The sequence below is a fragment of the Micropterus salmoides genome, unplaced genomic scaffold (genome assembly GCF_014851395.1).
Source record: "Micropterus salmoides isolate LMB-PRFRI ecotype aquatic unplaced genomic scaffold, ASM1485139v1 Ms_hic_scaffold_7, whole genome shotgun sequence".
NCBI lineage: Eukaryota > Metazoa > Chordata > Actinopteri > Centrarchiformes > Centrarchidae > Micropterus > Micropterus salmoides.
Window position 1 is genome coordinate 38,415,607 of NW_024044459.1, and position 26,525 is coordinate 38,442,131.

General features: G+C 50.4%; 2 protein-coding genes and 1 long non-coding RNA gene across 7 annotated transcripts; 1 reads left to right on the forward strand and 2 right to left on the reverse strand.

The window, feature by feature from the left end:
• Positions 1 to 1,888: 1,888 nt before the first annotated feature.
• On the reverse strand, positions 1,889 to 8,701 carry LOC119891616. Of its 3 annotated transcripts, XR_005442456.1 has the most exons (5): positions 8,129 to 8,699; positions 3,745 to 4,508; positions 3,442 to 3,548; positions 2,685 to 3,358; positions 1,890 to 2,518 (listed from the first exon to the last, which is right to left on the reverse strand). It is a non-coding gene; the product is annotated as an uncharacterized LOC119891616 (long non-coding RNA). The 3 variants fall into 3 exon arrangements; XR_005442455.1 differs by having other exon boundaries at positions 1,889 to 2,518; positions 3,442 to 4,508; positions 8,129 to 8,701; XR_005442457.1 differs by lacking the exon at positions 8,129 to 8,699 and adding an exon at positions 5,564 to 5,666 and having other exon boundaries at positions 1,889 to 2,518; positions 3,442 to 4,508.
• Positions 8,702 to 10,999: 2,298 nt separating this feature from the next.
• chek2 (checkpoint kinase 2) lies at positions 11,000 to 19,778 on the reverse strand. Of its 2 annotated transcripts, none has more exons than XM_038703293.1 (14): positions 19,648 to 19,778; positions 18,700 to 19,036; positions 17,680 to 17,804; positions 16,910 to 17,042; positions 16,740 to 16,830; positions 16,550 to 16,646; positions 16,263 to 16,316; positions 15,766 to 15,830; positions 14,917 to 15,016; positions 14,756 to 14,842; positions 14,518 to 14,681; positions 14,286 to 14,401; positions 13,804 to 13,889; positions 11,000 to 11,372 (listed from the first exon to the last, which is right to left on the reverse strand). In XM_038703293.1, the coding sequence occupies exons 2-14, from the start codon at positions 19,025 to 19,027 to the stop codon at positions 11,103 to 11,105; spliced, it is 1,716 nt and encodes a 571-aa protein (XP_038559221.1). In that variant the 5' UTR covers positions 19,028 to 19,036; positions 19,648 to 19,778; the 3' UTR covers positions 11,000 to 11,102. The 2 variants fall into 2 exon arrangements, with proteins under 2 accessions (XP_038559221.1, XP_038559220.1); XM_038703292.1 differs by lacking the exon at positions 19,648 to 19,778 and adding an exon at positions 19,182 to 19,479.
• Positions 19,779 to 19,851: 73 nt separating this feature from the next.
• entr1 (endosome associated trafficking regulator 1) lies at positions 19,852 to 25,713 on the forward strand (the record flags this gene model as incomplete). Of its 2 annotated transcripts, none has more annotated exon segments than XM_038703358.1 (9): positions 19,852 to 19,990; positions 20,197 to 20,336; positions 21,233 to 21,328; positions 23,753 to 23,835; positions 24,027 to 24,162; positions 24,858 to 24,931; positions 25,021 to 25,132; positions 25,223 to 25,285; positions 25,551 to 25,713. In XM_038703358.1, coding segments are annotated over 9 exon segments (813 nt in total). In that variant the 5' UTR covers positions 19,852 to 19,944.
• Positions 25,714 to 26,525: the final 812 nt, after the last annotated feature.

The window sequence follows — 26,525 nt, forward strand, 5'->3', positions numbered from 1 at the left end:
AACTGCTGCAGGTCGCAGATTAAAAATAAACACCATGAAGCCGCAGAGCTACAGTCAGACTGCAGGACGACTCCGCAAACACACCTGGTCCATTGTAACACTGGAGACGGACAGGCGGTCTGTAAACTGTCCAACGCCACATCACAGAGGTCAGAGTCACTCACTGTTCAGAACTCCTCTGACAGAAACCAGAACTTTAAGATGTCTGACAGATTCTCATCATCATCATCTCATCATTTCAAAATAAAGCGGAGACAAGCGAAGTCTTACCTTTCAGACAGACGGCAGGCAGAGCAGCGAGACAGCAGAGCAGCAGCCGAGAGGGCGACATGACCAGAGACTGAACGCCGACCGCTCGCTCTCCGACCTCCACCCGAACGCTGCCGTCTGATTGGTGGAGCCTGCAGACAGGACTCAGGGTTACTTTGCTCTTTCAACACACGACTCTGGTCTCATTTACATCAACTAACCCAGGTTCAGTTTAAAACCATTTTCTTTAACGCTGAACTTTCTGAACATTTTCAGCATTAAACACTTAAATTCCTGAATTCTGGTGAATTTTTGGAAATGTTGGTTCCGTTTGTAACACGGTTGGGATGGGCGGTGGGCCAGAAACCTCCACCCAGGAGGCCGGTGTAGTTTCCTCACCATTGGAGATTTTATGGAGGTTGCGTAAGTTGTGTACGTAACTTAAAGGGTGCTGTGAAGTGAGAATGAGTTGACCCTTCTCAAGTTACCTGCGGGGTTTCAGACATGTACATCCAAGTTCCAACATCTGTTTCATCTCCCGTAGACCCGGACGTGTCTCGCCTGTCCATCAGCGGCTGCATCTGTCCGGGACGTTATCTGTAGTGCGGATCGATCGGGCCGGGATCAATACAAGGATTACAGTGAAATTCCTCGATTCTCGATACCCAATATGAAACCACGGAGAAAAACATCACATCCCATCATGCACTTCAACAAACACTCCTTTAAATAAAACCAGCTGTGAAAGAGGACGTGCAGGACAGATGAGGCGGGTTCATGTCAGAATATTCAGAGGCGTTGTTGAAGTTACAACCTGCACTGTGCTGATTTCATTCATTATTTCAGTCTCTCGGGTGAGAAATGTTTCATGAAACTAACTCTACGACTTGCTGTTTATCTTTGACAAGTCGAGCGGTCGCTGAGCTTGTCCAGGTGCTGGATCCCCGGTGGGAACCTGGAGAAACGAGTACAGTCATGTCTTAATTGTGACATCCCTAGTAGTCAGTCCTGTCAGCATCATGTGACCTTAGTAAGCATACCGAGGTCAACATTTAGAGAGAACGTCCCGTCACCCCCATGCTGTTCAGTCCAGCTTCACATCCTTCTTATAACGTCCGAATTTAACTTTACTGCAAGGAATTTCTTATATCAACTGATTTCTCACAGCTTTGTGTCCGCCCGCTGGCAGAGGCTTCTAGCTTTCCACTTTACCCACCAACACGCTCTGCAAAAAGCCTCAGGCCACACCTTCAAAATGAGGTTAGTGCTTTTCAACCTCTTTCAGTCACTTGTCCTGGAAATCAAATTTGACATTATGGTCATTTTGAGTGTTTGTTTTTTTTTTTTTTTTAACAGGAGTAGAAAATTCAAGCTAAAGCTGATTTACAGCCGCTCTGACCCCAAGGACAAGAAAGTTCAAACCCATTATAACGTCGTAACCCATAATTATTGAAACGCATGGTGCACCTGCGCCTGTTTTAAAGGGCGATCAGAACCCATTATTATCTTTTAATAATAAAATAATCTTATCTTTTTATTATATCCAAATCCAGCAGTAAACAAGTGAATCCATTAGACGGACTCTGTTAGGCTGGAGGGAATCTCGGACTTTGTGTTGAAGGGCAGCGGCGCTCCAGCTGTAGCTCCGGCACAGCAGTGAATACCACAATATTTCAACGGAAGTCCGTGTGCTGTGCGCAGATAAGGGCACAATGAAAGGAGAGAAGCTAAACGAAGCCGAGCCCGGCCCGAATCGCCCCAGCGTGTCGGGCCCCGTGGGGACCAGACGTGCTTGCAGACCTCTAGTTGTGTCGGTGTCACTGCGGCGCTCCCACTAAGTTATTTCTTGCTTCTTCCTCCTGCAGTTTGTTCCTCACCCGCTCTCTAACAACAAGCCTGGCGTCCTACTCGGGGGTGGGGAGCTGACGTGTTTCAGCTTCCTGTAGACCTTTATAATAAATATATTTACTGTCTAAAAGCACCGGCTGTTACATTTTTATGCTCTAGAAATAAAACACAAAATGTTTTTTAACAACAACAATTTTATTAACATAATTTAACAAAGACCATTTGGAGCGTGGGGGGGGGGGGGGGGGTGTACACACATGTACCACGCGAGCACCCGACACCAAGGCCGCGGCGGCTGGTGGCTCTCATGGCCATCACCAGGCTTCCAGTTTGGGTGTCGGGGGTCCACACAACCGACCAACCGAGGTTTTGAAACAGAACTACGGCTGGTTCTCCGCCTGCAGCTGGAAGTGCTGCCAACCTGCAAAGGAAAAATAACTAGCCTGAAACTCTTGCTCCCCGTCACACACCAACATTCATTCTTCTATTCTAAATCTGAATCAGAGACACTGCAGCCTGTTTCAGTCGAGCACATACAGAAGGAATAAATGCTTCCTGTAGAGCAGCGAGATTAATGCGGCACGTACCGTGTCGAGGTCGTCGTCATTCTTTCATGAGTATCTGACACATCTGCCCCTGAACGGCACCAGTTGCTCATCGATGCAGATGTCTGGATTAAAATGCAGAGGGGGTCCGCCTCTCCCGCTCCGACCCGGTCATCTCGTCATCGAACCGATGGCCCTGGAAATAATCCGGCCGGTCTCACCATCCCTCAGACTCTGCAATGATTCGTTACACCAGCAAGCAACAGCAGCCAAACTAAAGCCCTCAGGTCTGTGTGGTCCAGGTCAGTCCGGTCTTCCTGGGTCCGTCTCCCCTGGAGGTTTGTCATTGTGAGTAACGTCCAGGAACAGATCTGTGCTGGACTCCAGGGCGCCGGTCCTGGCGACACCGGTGGTTGCCGGGATAGTTGTTGTTTGTTTCATTAAAAAACGACCAAACAGCGACTAAAAGCCGTTTAGCTCGGCGCGATGAGCAAAGTGGCATCGGTTGCTAGGTAACGTATGCTGGATCGAGTGTTTAGGATTTGCTGACCTGAGATAAGACAGGATTCCTAAACTGAGTTGCTTGATTTGCTTCTGTGAAACCAAACTGGGAGAAATCCTCTCTGAGACTCTTCCTGTCTGGACTTCAGACTAAAGACAGGAACGTTCTTGGTGTGAATGTCGCAGACGTGGCGAAGGACGCCAACCCATAATGCCTGCAGAACATAAAAACGCACTAAAATATGTCCTTAACATAGCAATTACTGAAATTACTCAAAGGTACGACGAAACTGCTCACGTGTGTCGGCACTCTCATCACCACCCACACTGTCCTCCAGCCAGGTGAAGAGGACGGACGTCCTTCTGTCTCTGCTGCCTTGAACAGCAGGATGAGTAAGACGCCTTCTGGCAGAGGAGAGTAGGCAGTGAAAACAAAATCTGCAACTGTCTGGTTACTAAACGTGTCACAACAGGAGACAGTTTTTACACTCACTGCTGCTGTTTTCCAGACCGATGGATCCCAAAGGCCTTGTGTTCGTCTCTGTGGAGCTTCATAATGTACTACAATATTTATATTGCTGTTACACACACGAGTACTTACTCATAGGGGCCCCGGTGTGGGCATCTGAGCGCCGGCTTCATCTCTGCTCGTCCACAGTCTGGATGAAAGCTCCTCCATGGCGACAGAGTTGCAGGATTTCTGCTGTCATTCTCCAAAGTGCTGGAGCTGCAGTAATGTGCGCAGCGAGCAGGAGGTTCCTTTCAACAGTGATGAGTTGCTTCCACACAGTCATACATTCAACAGCTTCAACTACACACCTGGGACGACAACGTCTTTCCCTCGAAGGCGACAAAGAGCCTCTGTCCTCTCTTCCTTTACCCTGGTCCAGCGGTCGGCAACAACATCTGGTCAGATTACTTTGATAGCAGAAAAATAAATCAATAAACTAGCGGCTGGTGCTGAAGCAGATCTCTCAAGTGATTGTGCCTCCAAAATAAAAGCACGAGAACGTCTGTAGCAGCAATGCTTCATATCGAGTTCTGAAGGACATTCAAAAGAGTCTCTGGCGTGCTTGCCACACCTCTGAGAAAGCCGCCAGTAAGCGTGTGATCCCCTGAAGCGTCCGTAGGTTTACGACTGCGGATCAAACGCCGGGGCGAACGCACACCGCAGCGCATGCTTTATTGCGTTCTTGTACGAGCACCAGAGACCCGACAGGCACAGTCCCCAACGCTGAGCCTCCTGGTCCCCAGATGCAGAAGGAGACGCCTCTTCTCCGGGTCGGCCGCCCTGTGGTGGTTCGACACGGCGCTGTAGACTTTACAGCAACCAGGGCAGAAACTGCTCTTTCAGGAGCGTCACGTCTGCAGAACAACACAAATAAACAAGAAATAACTGTTAGAAACTGGAATTAATAACTCCTGAAAACGTCAACATTGTCAACAGGGTTTTTAATAGTAAACTTTTGCTTTGGAAAGTCGGTCTCCATGTTATTCTTGTATTCTTGTATTACACTAGTTTTGTGACGACTACTCTAGAAAACCCACCTCACGCACCAAAACCGTTTGTCCACGTGAGCATTGGTTTGTTTCCTCATCAGATTTCAAGTTCAAGTTTTAGAAGCTGCTCTTCAGTGAGTTGCTCAGGCAACCCCTGTGAAGGTGCACTTACTAAGTCCTCAGGTGTTTCCGTCCTAGATCACGTTCCTACATCTGAACAAGAGTTTCACAATGAAACCAGAGTGCAGCTTCCCCACAGCACAGAGTGGCCAATGATACGCAAGCAGCCTAATCACCAACGCTCTCTACCCAACGGCTGTCAGAACCATAATCACAAACGCAGGACCAGAACCAAAGAATATTACCCAAACAAAGACCACGACCAACACGGAGCCTGGATATCAAAACCAAGGCAAAACAACAAATGAGTGCACCGACGGAAGGACAGATTACGGTCAGCTGGCTCACTCCCTAACTCACCAGGGAGATCACTGAATACTGAATCAGGTCAACAGCACTCAGACACTCACCAGGAGGGAGACACAGCAGTGCGTTACCACTAACCACTATTGCACCATTAATGATTTTAAAGGCTTCTCCACTCTTTAAAAACAAAATGCTGTTACAAAACAGGTCAACTGTGTTTGAGTGTTTCTAATGTTGCTACAGGCAAGTTAGTCGTGTTTCAGGCGAGATTTCGTGGTTAAATGCGTTTCCACAGCGTGGCCTCACGTTACTGTGCCGTTAACGTTATTTAAAGCAAGACTCACCCTAAACTGGAGTCCAGTGAACTGACTGTCATGGTCTAAAAGCAGTTTGAGATGATTTGAGATTTGTAAAAAGTAAAATATCCCCCCTACAATCACACCCCCACCAGCCTGAACCGTTGACACAAGGCAGGATGGATCCATGCAATTCACCTGTGTGTGATTATGTCCCCCCCGACTGGGGTATTTAGGAGGACGGCAGCAGCATGACGTCTGAGGAGAGCCGGCAGCTGCCTCCTCCTCCAGCTCAGGAATCAGAAGTCACCTGGGTTACAGTGTCCAGGAGGAATAAGAGTGCGGGAAAAACCTTCAAGTGGCTGCTGAGCCACGACGTCGGCTGGACCTGCATCCCACCAGGTAGAGCGGGAAAGTGGGCCCCTCGCACAGTCGCCCCTCACCGCCAACAAAGATGCCCTCGGCTCTTCCAGGAGATGACGCCGGCAGCGTCGGATGCTGGAGGGCTCTTTGTCGGTGAGAGGGATGGACGGCGACCTGCTGGAGTTTGGCCTCTACAAGGGTCAAACATTCCAGTCGGTCTTTGAGTCCACCGGCAGCGAGAAGCGATCGTAAGTGCTGCAGGTGATGCAGCAGGTGACCATGTGACCACGTGTGTTTTAATGCTTTGCTTTCCCTGGCTGGCGTCATGTCTGTAGCTACCTGCAGTGGGAGAAGCAGCACTTCTCTTCAAGAGTTAGACACCCTAATGTTTGAAATAACTTGTAAAAAGTTTGAATGCACTTTTTTTCTGTAAGAGGGTTCATGTTATAACACAAGTTCTCAGCTTTCTTGTGGGTCTGATCTCTGTAGTAATAAATGTGTTTACGCCTCAGACTGAATGTACTGATGTGACTGACTTTAGTCTCACCCTTAATTTTTCAATATTGTTGGCAGATGTGTATGAATTAGATAAGTGTACATTTCCCCTGCAGTAATGAACAAGTTGTACACAGAGCTGTTGTACTGGCCCCACATGCATGTTGAGTGACGGTATCACTGCAGCAGAACCAGAAATGAGTGCAGACGTCTTTGTTCCACTGCAGAAGAACAGAACAAGCCCTCTGCTGCCTGCAAAAATATTGTATTAAAAAATATACAAGTTTGACACTTGTGATGTCAGTTGTTTATCAGAACACGTCCTGCATGCGAGTTTGTGGAACCTCATGTCTAGAGTGTGCAGCTATCCTGGGATTTTCCTTTGACTGGCTCTTTCCAATAAAGAGCACAACAGAAATGTACTTAGATATACTGTTTGGCAGGTGAGCTCCTTCGAGGTCAAGCAGACATTTACTATTAGTATGACTGTATTGAAGAGAGCAGATATCTGTGCTGATAAAGACTTCCCTGAACTCCTCTGCGTCTCTCGCTTGTCAGTGTTTTCTTTGGTGTCGTTCTCCATGATGGTGCAGGTGGAGGTCTGTCCGTACGCCCGTCAGCTATAAAAAGTAACAGCTGTGTTCACATGCATGTGTAACTGCTCACTAACTACTACAACAAGGTCCTTTGACTGCAGCCTGGAAACTACTTCTGCTCTGTTACAGTATGTGTCCTGTGTTTTGCAGAAGGCTGAGCGCTCCACTGTTCCCACATTCAGAAACCTGAAGAGCAACTTTGGCCTAGTTGTTTCCAGACAGGATTATATCTGAAGTCCCCAGCTCGCATCCCGTACTTGAACGTAGGCTGGGAGCTCCACACATTTAGCATTACGTTCTAACTTTTACAATAATGAAGTTACCGTGCTCGGGCCCTAATAAAACTGTAGGGTTTTTTTTTCTTTTTTTTCTGCAAAGTAAGCTCCATTTTGGGGACCTAAACATACTCGAAAACTCAAACTTTGCACACATGTCAGGACTAAAGGAAAAAAATCGTATTTTATGGGTTTCGCACATGGGCGTGGCAAAATGACTCGCTAGCGCCACCTAGAAAATTGGAAAAGATTAGCCCCTCGTTCATGTTCAACCTACATGTACGAAATTTTCTGGGGACATGTATCATAATTATCATATTAAGACGCACAAAAAAGCCTCAAGAACCCATAGCCTAAAGTCAACAGGAAGTCAGCCATTTTTGGATGATTTACACACTTTGTACTTTAACGAACTCCTCCTAGGGATTTAGTCGGATCGACGTCAAATTTCTGCTGTGCCTTCTAAAGGCATTGACAATGAAAAGTTGTGCTATCTGCAAGTTTTCGTGGCGTCCATGATTCGCCATGAAACAGGAAGTTGTTGTAACTTCAGTGTACATGCTCACATCTGAGAGTCCCGCCCTGAACACATGTACATGCCAACATTAACTTATATTATTAGCACCAAGTGCTATGTAGCGCCACAAAGGGGACACAGGAAGTGACGTATCACACCTTCATGCAGCGTCCGCCCCGACGCGCTACACGTGCGAGAGCCCGCCCAACGCTGCTTGCAGCTTTAATTTTTATTTTGACAGGGACAGCGCACAATTAAAGTAACTTCACCATGTCCACATGCATTTAATTCTGATGCACAAAAAATAAATTACTTAGTAAATGTAGGCATTGGAACAGTGTTGCTGATACTGAGGGTGGAGGAGTTAGCAGGTAAAGTTAATCGCTGCAAGCTAACAAGCTAACTGTTAGCCTTAGCAACAAGCTACACAGTAAAGACTTCACCAGAGATCCTGTAACCATCGCTGTCTTAGCTGTGTAGTTATTAAAAAATTAACTGATCAAGCAGGGATACTTACTTGTGAGGCAGAAATGTGGCTAGCTCTGCATCGGTTTTGAATCCTTTCAGGACCCGTAGCTCTCTCCACCTCTGAGAAGCCGCTCAGAGATTTACCCTCGTTTTATGTCGTGCTTCGGTCTAATTCTTTCTTTTTAGCTAGTTTTTCTTCATCGGTCTTCTTCTGTTTACCCGTCTTTGTTTTCTGAGCAGCTGCCACTCGAGAAATTGTTTTTTCTCCGGCAATCTTGAGCTTGAACGACGGCCCGCGCTGTGCGGGGGACGGGTGCGAGCAGCGCGTACACGAGCGTGATTGACACCGCTAAGACACTCCTCCTGGCTCTGATTGGTTGTTTCTGACCGGGAGAGGAGGAGCCAGATTATCTGTCTCATATTGTCCTGTCAGTTTTAACAAATATGTAAACAATAACTTTTTACTAAGCTTTAAGAGACAGGAAGTCAGTTTCCTGTTGAACGTTTAACTTGTAAAAACTGACAGGATTCAGTTCACAGTAAATGAGGAAAACATCAAACACGCGAGGAGAAAGTTCAACCGTTACAGGAATAATCACAAGAAAATCAGGAAGCGGGGAAATTATACTCAGAAATATACAGACTTTTTTTATCAAGCAGAGAAAATGTGTTTTTGTTGTTCACAGAGTCTGTGTGGGGTTCAGTGTTTGTTAATTCATTTAATCTGCTGCTGGATCTGAAAGAATTCATATTTGAGGTTTCAGAGCTCCTCAGACTTCATGGATCGTGTCAGAAGGTCGATCAGCTGGAAGTCTGTTAACGTGACGGCTGAACTGTGAATCTCTGTGATCTCACGTTGTGTCCTGTGAGCCGAGCCGGGTCCTTCAGACCTTCTCTCAGGATTTAAAGGCGTTAAAGGCGAGAGGTCTCCCTGAGGGTGATGTCAAAACTCGGAGCTGGGTCAGGTCTGGGTACCCCAGGAAAGAGTCTGGAGGTGTTAACACCACTCGTGCATGACGTGTTTCCACCTGCAGGATATCAGCCGCTTCCTGTCGTATGGAACAACACGGCAGAGAGAGCATCACAAAATGTTTCCCACATTCAAACTAAAGTCTCAAATAAAATGTGGAAACATTCCCGGAGCGTCATTCTTATTACAAATAATCGTCTCAGGGGAAAGTAAGATCTGTTCATGAGTTCTGTTTGATCAGTTTGGAGGTCAGTATGTCATTAAAATATTATTATCTGTGAGCATGGTGAGTGCTGTAGTGGTTTCTGTTTGAGACGTGCTGCCATCTCTCAGGTCCTGTGTTCCCCCTGCTGCTGTAAAGAACACACCGTTAGATAAAAGACTGTGAAGAACAGATTCCCACTGTTGTGTTTTATCTTTATTTGACATTGTTCAGAATAACAACCCGGCGGATCCGTCATCATATCTTTACATTTCCTCCTCTCTTTCCTTTCCACTACGCCTGGCAGGATTCACCTGACTAGAGATGAAACAGAATGAAACACGATGATCAAAATGCTCACAGTTAACAGTATCATCGCAGCGTTGTTAAAATGTGCTAAATATAAACCATATCAAGTTGTATATTAATATTAAATATGTTTTCAGGTACAAAGTAAATGCAGTGACCTCAGCTCACAGAAGTTTCTCCTCTTGCACACGTTTACAACCAATTTTATGACTGCCGGACATTAAAGAGGTCGTATATTCTGCTCATGTTCAGGTTCCTCATCTTATTTAGGTGTTGTACCAGAACAGGTTTCCATGGTTATATGTTTATCAGACTGCACATTGCTGCAGCTCCTCTTTTCAGCCTGTGTTGAAGGCTTCGTTTTAGCTATGGAGTGATACATCTTGTCTCTACATGATCTTTGTTGGGAGTTGCACATGCTCAGTTCCTAGTTAAGGACTACTAGCCAATCAGAAGCAGAGAAGGGCGGGTCGGCGAGAAGCCGGTAAACGGCTCGGGTTCAGCCGTACGTGTTGCCGACCGGCTCGGCAACACGGACTGGAGCGAGAGTTTCAGAGCGGTGAGTTATTAATCTGTATCCATAAAGTTTTAACTGAGCTCTGTCTCTACATCACAGGAACAACTTTCTGTCCACTGACTGCCTGGAGGGTAGCTAGTGTTTGGAAGGGAGAGGAGAGCTGTGTGCTGCAGCTCGCTGTTTCTGAGGCCGTGTCGGAGTCGCCGCTTGGCGAGCGTTATATGAGGCGCGTTTAGCTTTCACCCCTGTGATGTCACAGGGAAGCGGCTGGACTACAAACGAGCTGTTTTCAGTTTCTGTGGGAGATGGGAACTCACTTTGGGCTTTTTCAGTTTGCAAACCTGTTACAGCACAAAAAAGGTCTAAACTCAATAAAGGAGAGGGGAAAAGCCAAAATGCAGAATATGACCTCTTTAAATGAACCAGATCTGTTGGCTGGACACTAAACTAGGACACAAAACAAAAATTATCATGACATGATTTTCCTCAATAACAAAATGTCTGATTTAATTCATTTGAATCACAGACGAATCAGCACTTCATGTTTCTATCAAGATATTAATTTTGTTGAGTTTAAGGGACTGAAAAAATACTTTACTTAATTTTATTCTCGCATATTTCCCCTATCTTAGTCTTTTTCATGGCACTCTTATGACTCCCTGTTCATTGAGTGGTCACGGAGATGGTTCAGTTGTCATGTGACCTTCAGTCGCCTTCATAGAAGTTTTATTTTAAACAGATGAAAAATAAATTTTACTCAGTTTATCAAAGGTAAAGTGTCTTAATGAAAAGAAATAAAGAACGTGTTAAACTGTCAGTGAATCAGGATTAATGTTTATTTGCTTTGGAGTTTTAAAGGTTTTACATTTACATTTTTAAATTATATTTTAAAACTTTGAGGAAAATAAAACAGGACAAAGTGGAAAATATACAAAAAACTTTATTAGAAAACATTATTTACAGTACCAGTAGTGAACAAGTAGCTGAGGCACATGACCTGAGGATGGCTGAGTCTGATTGGTCCTTTACAGTGGGGCACGGGGCGGGGCTTGGCTCCGTTTGGCAGGATGTTCCTCCTCTTTGTCTCCATCTCGTCTTCGTTTCCTCCGGGGGCCTCCTGAAGTTGACGCCGCCTCCGGCTGGGGTGGAGCATCAGCAGGAGGAGCAGCAGGAGCATCAGCGGGTGCATCAGCAGGAGGTGCAGGAGGAGGAGCAGCATGTGCATCAGCAGGAGCATCAGGCACATCAGCAGGAGGGTACATGAGTCTTTGCGCCTTCTCCAACATCTCTTGATCCTAAACACAATCACACAGTCAGCTTGTGTTTTATTAACCCTTCAACTAGCCCTATGCCCACGTGCCCTCGCCAATGTCCCCTCCCCCACGTGCCCTATGCCCACGTGCCCTCGCCAATGTCCCGTCCACCACATGCGCCCTATGCCCACGTGCCCTCGCCAATGTCCCCTCCCCCACGTGCCCTATGCCCACGTGCCCTCGCCAATGTCCCGTCCACCACATGCGCCCTATGCCCACGTGCCCTCGCCAATGTCCCGTCCACCACGTGCCCTATGCCCACGTGCCCTCGCCAATGTCCCCTCCCCCACGTGCCCTATGCCCACGTGCCCTCGCCAATGTCCCGTCCACCACATGCGCCCTATGCCCACGTGCCCTCGCCAATGTCCCCTCCCCCACGTGCCCTATGCCCACGTGCCCTCGCCAATGTCCCCTCCCCCACGTGCCCTATGCCCACGTGCCCTCGCCAATGTCCCCTCCCCCACGTGCCCTCGCCAATGTCCCCTCCACCACGTGCCCTATGCCCACGTGCCCTCGCCAATGTCCCCTCCCCCACGTGCCCTATGCCCACGTGCCCTCGCCAATGTCCCCTCCCCCACGTGCCCTCGCCAATGTCCCGTCCACCACGTGCCCTATGCCCACGTGCCCTCGCCAATGTCCCGTCCACCACGTGCCCTATGCCCACGTGCCCTCGCCAATGTCCCGTCCACCACGTGCCCTATGCCCACGTGCCCTCGCCAATGTCCCCTCCCCCACGTGCCCTATGCCCACGTGCCCTCGCCAATGTCCCGTCCACCACATGCGCCCTATGCCCACGTGCCCTCACCAATGTCCCGTCCACCACGTGCCCTATGCCCACGTGCCCTCGCCAATGTCCCCTCCCCCACGTGCCCTATGCCCACGTGCCCTCGCCAATGTCCCCTCCCCCACGTGCCCTATGCCCACGTGCCCTCGCCAATGTCCCGTCCACCACGTGCCCTATGCCCACGTGCCCTCGCCAATGTCCCATCCACCACGTGCCCTATGCCCACGTGCCCTCGCCAATGTCCCCTCCCCCACGTGCCCTATGCCCACGTGCCCTCGCCAATGTCCCGTCCACCACATGCGCCCTATGCCCACGTGCCCTCGCCAATGTCCCCTCCCCCACGTGCCCTATGCCCACGTGCCCTCGCCAATGTCCCCTCCCCCACGTGCCCTATGCCCACGTGCCCTCGCCAATGTCCCGTCCACCACGTGCCCTATGCCCACGTGCCCTCGCCAATGTCCCCTCCCCCACGTGCCCTATGCCCACGTGCCCTCGCCAATGTCCCCTCCCCCACGTGCCCTATGCCCACGTGCCTTCGCCAATGTCCCGTCCACCACATGCGCCCTATGCCCACGTGCCTTCGCCAATGTCCCGTCCCCCACGTGCCCTATGCCCACGTGCCCTCGCCAATGTCCCGTCCACCACATGCACCCTATGCCCACGTGCCCTCACCTACTGGCCTTTACCCACATGCACTCACCAATGTCCCCTCCCCCACGTGCCCTATGCCCACGTGCCCTCGCCAATGTCCCCCCCCCCACGTGCCCTCGCCAATGTCCCATCCACCACATGCGCCCTATGCCCACGTGCCCTCGCCTACTGGCCTTTACCCACATGCACTCACCAATGTCCCCTCTCCCACGTGCCCTATGCCCACGTGCCCTCGCCAATGCCCCCCCCCCCCCCCCACATGCCCTCACCAATGTCCCGTCCACCACATGCGCCCTATGCCCGCGTGCCCTCGCCTACTGGCCTTTACCCACGTGCCTTCGCCAATGTCCCGTCCACCACATGCGCCCTATGCCCACGTGCTTTTGCCTACTGGCCTTCACCCACATGCCCTCACCAATGTCCCCTCCACCCATGTGCCCTCGCCTACTTGCCTCCACCTACTGGCCTCCGCCTACTATCCTCCACCCATATGCACTCGCCAATGTCCCCTCCCCCACATGCCCTCGCCTACTGGCTTTCACCCGTTGGCCTTCGTTCATGTGCCGTCACCCCTTGGCCCTCACTCACATGCCCTCGCCTACTGGCCTCCGCCCACTGCCCTTCACCCACGTGCCCTTGACTCACGTGCCCATCACCCGCGTGCCCTCCACCTACTGGCGTCCGCCCACTGGCCTCCACCCACGTGCCCTCGCCTACTGGCCTTCACCCAAGTGCCCTTGACACGTGCCCTCTCCCAAGTGCCCTCCGTCTACGGGCCTTCGCCCACGTGACCTCCACCTAGTGGCTTTCGCTCACGTGCCCTCTCCCACATGCTCTCGCCCACTGGCCTTCACCCACGTGCCCTCCACCTACAGACCTGGACCTACAGGCCTTCATCCACATCACTTTCCTGCTGCATTGTATTTAATAGCACTGCAGTAGTACTGCATTATTGTGTATCAGGTGTAGTGTAGTCACCTGTAACCAGGGGTGCTGCAGAGCCTCCTCTATAGTCATCCTCTTACTGGGATCAACAACAAGCAGCTTCCTCACCATGTCCTTGGCTGTAAACACACACCATAGAGATTTTTAACTTCAGCTTCACAGTTCTGATCATTTCACAGTTAAACTTCCCGTTTGTACAAACATCTACAGATGTCTGCAACACTCTTTTTTATTGTATTAAGTCATGATCTCCACATTAACACCAGGACAATAACCCAGTGTGTTTCGCTGTGACCACAAAATATCACATTAATATTCAACTCTTTTAAACGTGCACACTTTCGAAAGGCACATTCTCTTTGTTGTCTCCGTTACGTTCGATCATCTATTAAAAACAGTAAATACAAAGTTTGTTTTAAATCTTATTTTTCATTTGTAGATCATATTGAATCTAATTTTTCTCCACAGTATTCCAATAGTACTTCAATAGTATTACAGCAGTACTGCAGTAGTACCTTGGTCAGAGATGTGTCTCCACTTGGAAGGAACCATGGTGAACTCGCCACGAATGATCTGTTCGGTGATGGACTGATGACCAAAGTTCTCATGAAAGGGAGGATAACCGCCCAGACTGAGAGAGACAGGAAGAGAGAGAGGGGGGGGGGTGAGCGAGCGAGCGAGAGAGCGACAGGTTAACACAACAGGGAGACTGAGGGTGAGACGGGTGTGAGGGATGAGGGAGCCTACCAGACGAAGAGCAGGACTCCGAGGCTCCAGGCGTCCACGGCGAGGCCATATCCTGTGGTGGAGGCGTTAGTGAAGACTTCAGGAGCCAAGTAAGAAGGAGTCCCACAGAGAGTCCTCATCAACATGGCCTCCTCCAAGATCCTGGACTGGTTAAAGTCCGTCACCTGAGACACACACAGAGGTGTTACTGCAGCTGTGAGGATGATGGTGATGAAGAGGAGGGTGAAGGTGTGCGCACCTTGATGAGACAGACGCTGTCCTGTGAGGCCAGCAGGATGTTCTCTGGTTTCAGGTCTCTGTGGATGATCCCGTTACTGTGGAGGTACTGCGGACACACACACAAACGGTTACGTACAGCCTACCTGTGTGTGTGCAGGTTACGGTGACTCAGGGTCTCACCTGGACGGCTCTCAGCATCTGGTAGAAGTAGAGTTTGGCGACGGACTCGTCGAGCTGCTGCTGAGACTTCACTCTTTGGAATAACTCTCCCCCTTCCATCCTGAGAGACAGAGAGAGAGTCACCTCCTGACTGTTGGCCTCGAGCGGCACGCCCAGTTTTTGTTTGTTCCAAATATGTAAAATGTAAATACAGGTCTACAGACTGGCTCCTGATTGGTTCCCACATTTCTCAAAGTTGGGAACAAACCAAGCAGGAACCTCCAGAGCCTTAAACCTGCGTCCTCTCTAACAGCCAGCAGGGGGCGACTCCACCGGCTGCAGGAAGAAACTGTTTCTACTTGTCAGCTGATTTATTCCCTCAGTAAACTCTTTCCTGATGAGTTTCTGGTCTCAGTCGCTAGTTTCAAGTCTTCTTCAACACAGCATGATGTTCATTTAGTAAATTATGGTCCCATTTAGAGGAACAGAGACCAGGAAGCAGGGGAGGCTTTAGGGCGGGGCTATAAGCTGAATGACAAGTCGCTACCATTTTAAGGCTGTTTGTTGCTAACCAAAATTAGCATCACAGCTAATATCACTTACCATGAATTACAGATGATGCAACTTGCTAACCAAGCTAGCTAGCTCCGCCCTCTCGTCCAAATATGGTCATGTCTGGTTCCAAAAACACAAAATGGTGACGCCAAAATGCCAAACTGGAGGCTTCAAAGTGTACAAAACAACGAGGGACGTCACAGCGGCTATGCCGTCTTCTTTTATACACTCTTTGTCGAGCTACACGACACATTCCCACTTCCTGTGCCGACAGGAAGTTAAGAGCACTGAAGAAACAACATGAGTTTAACTTACAGCTCCAACACGATGTAGTAACTGTCCTCCGTCTGATAGAAGTCCTCCGTCTTTATCAGGCAAGGCTGCAGGAGAGGAGACAAGGAGAGAGGAGAGGAGACAAGGAGATGAGAAAAGGAATGAGAGGAAACAAAGGGGAGGAGGGAAGAGGAGACAAGGAGAGGAAACAAGAAGAGACGAGAGGAAACAAAGGGGAGGAGGAAAGAGGAGACAAGGAGAGAGGAGAAGAGACAAGGAGATGAGAAAAGGAATGAGGAAAGGAGAGGAAACAACGGGGAGGAGGAAAGAGGAGACAAGGAGAGACGAGAGGAGACAAGGAGAGGAGAGGAAAGAAAGGGGAGGAGGGAAGAGGAGACAAGGAGAGGAGAGGAAACAAAGGGGAGGAGGGAAGAGGAGACAAGGAGAGACGAGAGGAGACAAGGAGGAGAGAAAAAGGAAGTTAGTCATTGATCATGAAGTCTGTAAAGTTGTTTCTTCTTCTGTGGTTTCAGACTCACATGGTCGACCCTCTGCAGAATCTCGATCTCTGTCTTCGCGTTCCGTGTCGCTGTCTGTGATTGGACAAAAACAAACAGATCACATGATCACCATCACCCACCTGGACGACCACCAGTGAGTCCGATAACCCTGAACCACATGTTCAGACGCCGTGTTTGTGGTCTGACTCAGTTTTTACCTTCTATCTTCTGCTACCTCCGTCACGGCAAGGAAAGAAGGAAACGAGGGAAGGAGGAAGGGACGAGAGAAGGAGAGCTCTCAGCCAATCAGAGGGCAGATGACTCACCCCTTCAGACTGAAAGTTCTTCTTCTGAATTATTTTCACAGCGAACTTCCTGCAGGTGTTACGCTCGAACGCCAGTTTGACTTCCCCGCACACTCCTCTGAAACACACACACGCACACACACACGTCGTCACACTCGTCCTTCAGGACGCAGGAAGTGACATCACAGCAATACGCAACGGTGTCACTCACGTGCCGATGCGTCTTGTCAGAAGGTATTTGTCCCGAAGCTCTTTGGGTAAGCTGGACTGGTCGTCGGACATGAGGTCTATGTAAACAAAAACTGCAGAGAGAGAGACAGGATGAGCGCTGGTGGACGCGTTACCTGTCCAGGTGTTTCTGCTGCGCGTTTGTTCTCTCACCTTTGTTTCGTGGTTCAGACAGGGCGAGCACGGCGTTGTTGACCAGAGGAAGCTTCCGGTCTTTACCGATCAGGTTCCCGTCCACAAACGTCCCGTTGTTACTGTAGTCCTCCACGAACACCTCGCTGCCCTCCTGTCAGACAGACAGGCAGAGAGACAGACAGTCAGGCAGTGAGACAGACAGACAGGCAGTCAGGCAGTGAGACAGACAGACAGGCAGTGAGACAGACAGACAGACAGTCAGACAGACAGACAGACAGACAGACAGACAGGCAGGTGGTGAGACAGACAGGCAGACAGGTAGAAACAGACAGACAGACAGACAGACAGACAGACAGGCAGGCGGTGAGACAGACAGGTAGACAGACAGACAGACAGACAGGTAGTCAGACAGACAGACAGACAGGTAGAAACAGACAGACAGACAGACAGACAGACAGACAGGCAGGCGGTGAGACAGACAGGTAGACAGACAGACAGACAGACAGAGAGTGAGACAGACAGACAGACAGACAGGTGGTGAGACAGACAGACAGACAGACAGGTGGTGAGACAGACAGACAGACAGACAGGCAGGTGGTGAGACAGACAGACAGACAGACAGGTAGAGACAGACAGACAGACAGACAGGTAGAGACAGACAGACAGACAGACAGGCAGAGAGACAGACAGACAGACAGACAGGCAGGTAGAAACAGACAGACAGACAGGTGGTGGGTCTACAGGTACAGGTCAGTAATCAGTGAAGAGTAAACAGGAAGTGATCTCACTCTGTAGATCCTGAAGTGTTTCTTGCTGTAGATTCTAAACCTTTTGGATCCTCGGTCATCCGGATCGTCCAGAACATAGTTACACTTGGAGTCCCGCCCAAACAGGTACTGGTCCTCCAAGCAGTCTGTAAACAAACAAACAACATCACATCAGAACCAGAGATCTTCTTCAGGCTCCACCCACACCGCTCCGTCCTCGCCAGAAGTTTCAGCTGCGAATCAGAACTGACCTCCGTCTGTATCAACACGCCGTTTCTAAAGTCCTCACCTGCCCACACTACCCCCGAGTTCAAAACCAAAACGGGCTCGGCAGCGTTTTCAAACTTCTCCGTGTCAGCCTGGACGGGAGGCGGAGACGCAGCAGAAGGTGTGGGAGGAGCCTGAACGTTGGGCTAGCACTGGTTACCAGTCAGCGCGAGTTCAGGACCGGGTCTTAGCGCCGCCAGGGACGGGCGAAGATCCAGCAACATGAATCTTACGGCATAAGAAACCAAATACTTTCGTTTTAGGTGTCTCACAAGAAACGACAACATACAGCAGTCGCCAAACTGCCAAGTTTATATTTAAAAAATCCCTCCACACAGCGAGCGATCCTTCCCTCTGCCTCATCATCCTCACTTCTCTCTGTGATGGTTCGTTATAAAGTCAGCCGCAGTTTAATGTCTAACACCTCGCCAACGACCGCTGAGCTGCGGCCGACCTGAACGCTGAACGATTTAACCTCGGCTGCTGAAACAAACAGGAAGTGTTAAAATAACAGTTCCTCGCCTCGACCTTTAAATTACTGAGCAGGCACCAAACAGACGCAGCGTTTTTATGATGTCATCACGTATTTTTAAACTACAAAACAAACCCGTCAAAAACAACTGACTAAATCCTACTTAGGATTTTAACTCCATGTATCAGGAACCCTGCCCCCCCCCAGGCAGCGGTCCAGTATCAGGACTAACATCAGGACAAAGGTCTAGTTTTAGTGCTCATCATAACAGCATGTTAGCAGGTTATAAAGAGGGAGGTCACCATGGCTCCTGAAGCCTCGGGCCATGGGCAGCAGGCGGCCCCAGGGTTGTGGTTCGGGCTCCTCGGGGACGGACGGCAGGGTGACGGGGATGGTGTCCACGCTGCTCAGCGTCCCTGAGCCGCTGGAAGACTGGCTGGCAGAGGTCGGCGCACTGGAAGAACTGGAACCAGGCTGGGACTGGGACTTAGACTGGGACGGGGACTGGGTGGACTGGGTGGACTGGGCCTGGGACGGGGACTGGGTGGACTGGGTGAACTGGGCCTGGGACGGGGACTGGGTGGACTCGGACTGGGGCTGCTCCCCCTCATGTGGAACCTCTTCAGACATCCTGCAGCTCTGCAGATTAGACATTAAAACATACACATTAGACCTGGACAGCTCTGCACCAAACTACCTTTACAAACTGTACAATTTTAAATAATCTTGCAGCTTTTCTCACAGTAACAAGACAGAAAACAAAAGTGAAACGTGTGTAAAAGACCTTATGGGTTTCTCTTCTATTCGGCACAAACTCAACATAAAATAATCAATAAATCTTCCAGAGGGAACTCATAATCAGAACATCTGTCTTCATTCACATCCGACGCTGTGAAGCTTTGCAGGCAGGCGAGGCAACGTTAAATTAGATGTTTTTTTAATGGAGTTCGTTGTGTGCTGAGATTTTTTTTTTTCCTCTACTAGTTTACTGTGGTGTCGGAGCTGCAGCCGAACTCTGACCCGGGACCAGAACCAGTCCGGCACCGTGCCGGGTCGCTAACCCCGCCCACCAGCTGCCAATCCAGCCGGATGAGGAGAGCCGTGTAAAACCTGATTTGAAACCAGAACCACACGAGCCGGTTTGACATCCGGCTCCACATCCGCTCCAAACCCGCCGAACTGCCTCATGTCACCGCCGTGCCGAGCCGTGCCGAGCCGGGCTCATGCACTAACGCGAGTCAGACACTCACCGGAGCGGATTCTCCTCCGGGTCTCCGCAGGTAAACAAACCGGACCGGGGCACGTGTGGGGAAAATTACCGGGCTCGTGCAGGAAACGTATTTCCTTGTTACCGTATTTTCCCTCTTGCGTCGTGTGACGATCTCGGCCAATGGGAAGTTAGAAGATCGGTCACGTGAGTTCGGAGCGGTCGGATGTGTTTCCGGGTCTGTCCTGCAGGAGAGACGCGGCCGGACGAGCGCGAGGACATGGGTACGGATGAAGCCCAATAAGTGACGACAGAGAGACCGAAGCACCTGTGTGACGTCATGTCCAACCAGAGGAGTTGTGGGAAAGCTCTGATCATCACGGACGGTGAGAGGATCCACACAGGGGGGTCTGCAGGTCTGAGGCTCTGCAGGAGAACCAGCAGCTGGACCACACGGAGGTTTCTGTGCCGCGGGTCCGGTTCTGGTTCCCTCTCAGAGCCCAGCAGATCCAGCTCAGCAGCAGAGCCAGCTATGTTTCTGATCAGCTGATCTGTGACGTCACATAATAACCCGAACTTCACCCCTCAACAGATGAGGAAGTGCAGGAGGAGGAGGAGGTGCAGGAGGAGGAGCTGAACCCCTTCTCCTTCAGAGAGTTTCTACGCTGGAAGACCCAGGATCCAGACCAGAACCAGGACCTGGACCCGGACCAGGAGCAGACTCACAGTGAGGTATGACAGCTACACAGTCTGCAGCCAAAGAAGAAGAACACGACGTTTATTATCATTGTATAAATATATAAAGTCAGAGGTCTGGACTCATCACATGTTTCTTCATTAGGCTGATAGAGGTCAGGGTTCCAGGCATCCTGGAAATCCTGGAAAACAGTTTTACAACAATTTTACAGTCATGGAAAACACCTGGAAAGTAAAATGTCCTGTGAAATTATTTTAACGTTATGTTAAATTACGTTCTGTGTCGGCAGACGCGTTCTTTAGGACTTCAGTTAACTTGTGATATTTGCACACAGATGAAGGAGGCCTGTGACCGTATCACACCTGTTTGTTGTGAAGGTTAAAGTGAGGCGTTGTGACGGAGCAGAGAGCAACAGGTCTGAAAGAGTCTGGGTTCAGGACCACAGAGGTGTTAGAAAGGTCCACCATCTGTCAGGAGGCAGAACCGTACGTTGTTATCGGATCAGTTTGTGCACCTTCCGAGCACAGAACACAGAAGAAGAAGAAAAAGTAATAACATTAAGTCAAGGTCAGATCACTGTGTCTTTGTTTCTACATGTGTAATAGATGGTTTCATAGACTGCACGTCTTTAAAATCAGACTTCAGCAGAGAGGAACGTGTTGGTGATTGACGTGATCCCTGTCTGTCATAGCAGCTGGGTCATCTCTGAAAATGGCCTGGAAAAGAGTGGGAACCCTGCAGCTGAACCAGGACGCTCGGTTACTAACCCATCTCACTATTCTGAGCATCCTGAAGAGAACTGAGAGTGAAACACTTAATTAAAAAGCTGCTTACCTACAGCCTGCCCCCCCCACCTGCCCCCAGACTCACCTGGTGGAGCTCTGCAACAAACTTAGAGCTAACGCTAACTTTATCACCTCTGTCTCTGCAGTCCAGCAGCTCTCAGCTGGTGTTTGACGTTGGGAACGTGACCTTTGACCCTGACGTCAGGAGCTGTTTCTTCTCCGAACCCTCTCTGGCACCACAGGTAGTGTGACATCATCACTGACATCATCTCAACCAATCAGACTTCATTTGTGTAATGAAAACACACGTTGTCTGACACTGTGTTAAAGTACCAGCAGCACCATGTGACCAAAACACAGCTAATAAGAGTCGAGATAAACTAAGAAAATAATATGACAATCCTGCGTCCTCTCTAGCAGCCAGCAGGGGGCGACTTAAACCTGCGTCCTCTCCAGCAGCCAGCAGGGGGCGACTTAAACCTGCGTCCTCTCCAGCAGCCAGCAGGGGGCGACTTAAACCTGCGTCCTCTCCAGCAGCCAGCAGGGGGCGACTTAAACCTGCGTCCTCTCCAGCAGCCAGCAGGGGGCGACTTAAACCTGCGTCCTCTCTAGCAGCCAGCAGGGGGCGACTTAAACCTGCGTCCTCTCCAGCAGCCAGCAGGGGGCGACTTAAACCTGCGTCCTCTCCAGCAGCCAGCAGGGGGCGACTTAAACCTGCATCCTCTCTAACAGCCAGCAGGGGGCGACTTAAACCTGCGTCCTCTCCAGCAGCCAGCAGGGGGCGACTTAAACCTGCATCCTCTCTAACAGCCAGCAGGGGGCGACTTAAACCTGCGTCCTCTCTAGCAGCCAGCAGGGGGCGACTTAAACCTGCGTCCTCTCCAGCAGCCAGCAGGGGGCGACTTAAACCTGCGTCCTCTCTAGCAGCCAGCAGGGGGCGACTTAAACCTGCGTCCTCTCTAGCAGCCAGCAGGGGGCGACTTAAACCTGCGTCCTCTCTAGCAGCCAGCAGGGGGCGACTTAAACCTGCGTCCTCTCTAGCAGCCAGCAGGGGGCGACTTAAACCTGCGTCCTCTCCAGCAGCCAGCAGGGGGCGACTTAAACCTGCGTCCTCTCTAACAGCCAGCAGGGGGCGACTTAAACCTGCGTCCTCTCCAGCAGCCAGCAGGGGGCGACTTAAACCTGCGTCCTCTCCAGCAGCCAGCAGGGGGCGACTTAAACCTGCGTCCTCTCTAACAGCCAACAGGGGGCGACTTAAACCTGCGTCCTCTCCAGCAGCCAGCAGGGGGCGACTTAAACCTGCGTCCTCTCTAACAGCCAGCAGGGGGCGACTTAAACCTGCGTCCTCTCTAGCAGCCAGCAGGGGGCGACTTAAACCTGCGTCCTCTCCAGCAGCCAGCAGGGGGCGACTTAAACCTGCGTCCTCTCCAGCAGCCAGCAGGGGGCAACTTAAACCTGCGTCCTCTCTAACAGCCAGCAGGGGGCGACTTAAACCTGCGTCCTCTCTAGCAGCCAGCAGGGGGCGACTTAAACCTGCGTCCTCTCTAGCAGCCAGCAGGGGGCGACTTAAACCTGCGTCCTCTCTAACAGCCAGCAGGGGGCGACTTAAACCTGCGTCCTCTCCAGCGGCCAGCAGGGGGCGACTTAAACCTGCGTCCTCTCTAGCGGCCAGCAGGGGGCGACTTAAACCTGCATCCTCTCTAACAGCCAGCAGGGGGCGACTTAAACCTGCGTCCTCTCCAGCAGCCAGCAGGGGGCGACTTAAACCTGCGTCCTCTCCAGCAGCCAGCAGGGGGCGCCTTAAACCTGCGTCCTCTCCAGCAGCCAGCAGGGGGCGACTTAAACCTGCGTCCTCTCCAGCAGCCAGCAGGGGGCGACTTAAACCTGCATCCTCTCTAACAGCCAGCAGGGGGCGACTTAAACCTGCGTCCTCTCCAGCAGCCAGCAGGGGGCGACTTAAACCTGCGTCCTCTCCAGCAGCCAGCAGGGGGCGCCTTAAACCTGCGTCCTCTCCAGCAGCCAGCAGGGGGCGACTTAAACCTGCGTCCTCTCCAGCAGCCAGCAGGGGGCGACTTAAACCTGCGTCCTCTCTAACAGCCAGCAGGGGGCGACTTAAACCTGCGTCCTCTCTAGCAGCCAGCAGGGGGCGACTTAAACCTGCGTCCTCTCTAGCAGCCAGCAGGGGGCGACTTAAACCTGCGTCCTCTCTAACAGCCAGCAGGGGGCGACTCAAACCTGCGTCCTCTCTAACAGCCAGCAGGGGGCGACTTAAACCTGCGTCCTCTCTAACAGCCAGCAGGGGGCGACTTAAACCTGCGTCCTCTCTAACAGCCAGCAGGGGGCGACTCCAGCGGCTGCAGAAAGAAAATGTTTCTACTTGTCAGCTGATTTATTCCCTCAGTAAACACTTTCCTGATGAGTTTATGGTCTGATCAGCCTGATGTTCATTTAGTAAATTATGGTCCCATTTAGAGGAACAGAGACCAGGAAGCAGGGGAGGCTTTAGGGCGGGGCTACAAGCTGATTGACAAGTCGCTACGATGGCGAGAGCAGCTGAAACTATTTTAATAAACATCACAGATCAGATCTCTGTCCATGATGATGTCATGGTGCAGTCAGGTACAGGTGTGTTGAGATGATGATTCTCAAACTGTGTGTCCAATCAGGAGGAGGACGAGTGGGGGAGGAGCTTCCAGTCAGGTGTGGGCAGCACCTCCTCCCTTTGCACAGAGGAAGAGGAGGAGACCAGGTGAGTCTGCTGCTCACAGATTGGTTGATTTTTTCCTTCTAGCTTACAGTTCAGGTCATCTTTACATATTCCTGATCTCCTCCACATATGCAGACGACATTCAGCTTTATAATCATGTGATGAAACCACAGTCAGGGTGCAGTTTATTAGGAACACCTGTGTTGATCACAGCTGCCTGTAACTGGGAACAGGTTCTCCTCCAAACCTGAAGTCCAGCAGGGAGGAGGAGCAGCAGGAGAGAACTATGAAGGAGATGATGAGACCTCCATCGCTGAACCGGTCACCTCCTGCAGGAGGAGGAGCGGGAGGAGCAGCCAGATGCAACAGGTAAAGAAAGTACACGGTTTCTCTCTTTCTGATTTTCATTTTATTACATGTCATGAAGATTTTACTGGACAATGATGCAAACACCTTAATCTACATGTCTGTAAACATGTCACCTGGTTGATTTTCAGCTGCAGGCAGTCGGTGTGTAGTTCAGGGAACCTGGGAGAACAGAGAACACTGAAACCCTTAAAGGGTAAAGGGAAGAGGTTAAAATTGGTAGGATAAAGGGGAGCAGGAGGGGCAGGCCAGGAAATGCCAGCCATGAATCTCCCTGAGACCCACCACGTTTTAAAAAATATATAAGGTATAATATATAGGAGGTGGTGATGGCGCATAGATAAGATGCTTGCCTTTGGTGTGGGAGACCCGGGTTTGATCTCCTCTGTGAGACATCCACCATTGTGTCCCTGAGCAAGACACTTAACCCCTCGTTGCTCCAGAGGCGTGCGACCTCTGACATGTATAGCAATTGTAAGTCGCTTTGGATAAAAGCGTCAGTAAATGAATAAATGTAAATATAAAATAGAACTAAATTGTTTTTTAAATTGTTTTAGACAAGACATTCTTTCAAGGTGGTGATTATTAGAGACGTATGAGAAATAAATAAAGCTGGGGTCAGTGCAGGAGCAGGTATGTAGTGAAGATGTCAGGTGATGGTGAACAAAAGCTTTATGTCCTGAACACACGTGTCTCAGTTGAAGGAGGAGAACGTGTTGCTGAGGAGAACCATCAGGGAGCTGCAGAAGAACTCAGAGGTCAGCGAACGCAGGTGAGAACCGGCCAATCACACGATGGCACCGACTTCACCAGTCAGAGCATTTACCCATCATGCCTCTGTGTCTGCGTCCTCCCCGTCAGGGTGCTAGAGCTGTCGGAGGAGCTGCTCCAGAGGAGGCGTCAGGAGGAGAGGGAGGCTCAGGATTTGGAGAACATGGTTCACTCTGTGGAGCAGAACCTCCACCTGATGACGGTACGTTTCCCCGAGCGGCCCGGAACTCAGGATCACCTGTTCAACAGCCTTCAGCTCAGTCTTCAGTCTCTCTCTCTCTTCCCGTTGCAGAAGCGAGCAGTGAAAGCAGAGAACAGTGTTTCCAAACTGAAGGTGGAGCTGCAGCAGCTGCAGGTGAGAGAGACAGATTTGTATTAACTTTATTTAAACAGGTAATCTGACAGAGAAAGTGAAAGTTTCCTAACCTCTTGTCCTCGACCTCACTGATGTCATGAGGAAAGATGTGAAGGTGAATTCAGAAAGACTCCGACTGCTCTTACTCTACGGCCACCTAATCATGTGTCGGGGGATGTTACTGACCTGCATTCATTGTTAATGGCTCTGTTAAAAATGTCCCTGTGAACCCAAAACACCTTTAGCTCTGTTTAAATGTGTACAGGTGTGTGTCTCTGTGTGTCTCAGGTGGAGGTCGACTCTCTGCGGTCGGAGAACGCCAGTCTGAAGGCAGCGGAGTCTGAAGTCGTTATGACGATGAAACACAACGCTCAGATGGCGTCTGAGTACCTGAACAAGACAGCAAGCCACGCCCACTCCTCCATACGGTCAGTACCTGAGTGATATGGGTGACTTTGTGTGTGAACGGGTGACTCTGTGTGAACGGGTGACTCTGTGTGTCAACGGGTGACTCTGTGTGTCAACGGGTGACAGTGTGTGAACGAGTGACAGTGTGTGAACGGGTGACTCTGTGTGAACATGTGACTGTGTGTGTGTGTGAACATGTGACTGTGTGTGTGTGAACATGTGACTGTGTGTGAACATGTGACTGTGTGTGTGAACATGTGACTGTGTGTGTGAACGAGTGACTGTGTGTGTGTGAACGTGTGACTGTGTGTGTGAACATGTGACTGTGTGTGTGTGAACGAGTGACTCTGTGTGTCAACGGGTGACTCTGTGTCAACGGGTGACAGTGTGTGAACGAGTGACAGTGTGTGAACGGGTGACAGTGTGTGAACGGGTGACTCTGTGTGAACATGTGACTGTGTGTGTGTGAACATGTGACTGGTGTGTGTGAACATGTGACTGGTGTGTGTGAACGAGTGACAGTGTGTGAACATGTGACTGTGTGTGTGTGTGTGTGTGTGTGAACATGTGACTGTGTGTGTGAACGGGTGACTCTGTGTGAACGAGTGACAGTGTGGGAACGGGTGACTCTGTGTGAACATGTGACTGTGTGTGTGTGTGAACAGTGACAGTGTGTGTGTGTGTGAACGAGTGACAGTGTGTGAACATGTGACTGTGTGTGTGTGTGTGTGTGTGAACATGTGACTGTGTGTGTGAACATGTGACTGTGTGTGTGAACATGTGACTGTGTGTGTCAACGGGTGACAGTGTGTGAACGAGTGACAGTGTGTCA

Bases quoted from the DNA above. Each gene is read 5' to 3' on its own strand.
- chek2 (XM_038703293.1), bottom strand. From the start codon at position 19,027: ATGTCTGAAGAGGTTCCACATGAGGGGGAGCAGCCCCAGTCCGAGTCC. The intron at 17,805-18,699 runs GTGACCTCCCTC...GTTTGTTTACAG, and splicing joins CCGAGGCTTCAGGAGCCATG to ACTGCTTGGAGGACCAGTAC. The intron at 13,890-14,285 runs GTACTACTGCAG...GTGTGTTTACAG, and splicing joins GAGACACATCTCTGACCAAG to CCAAGGACATGGTGAGGAAG.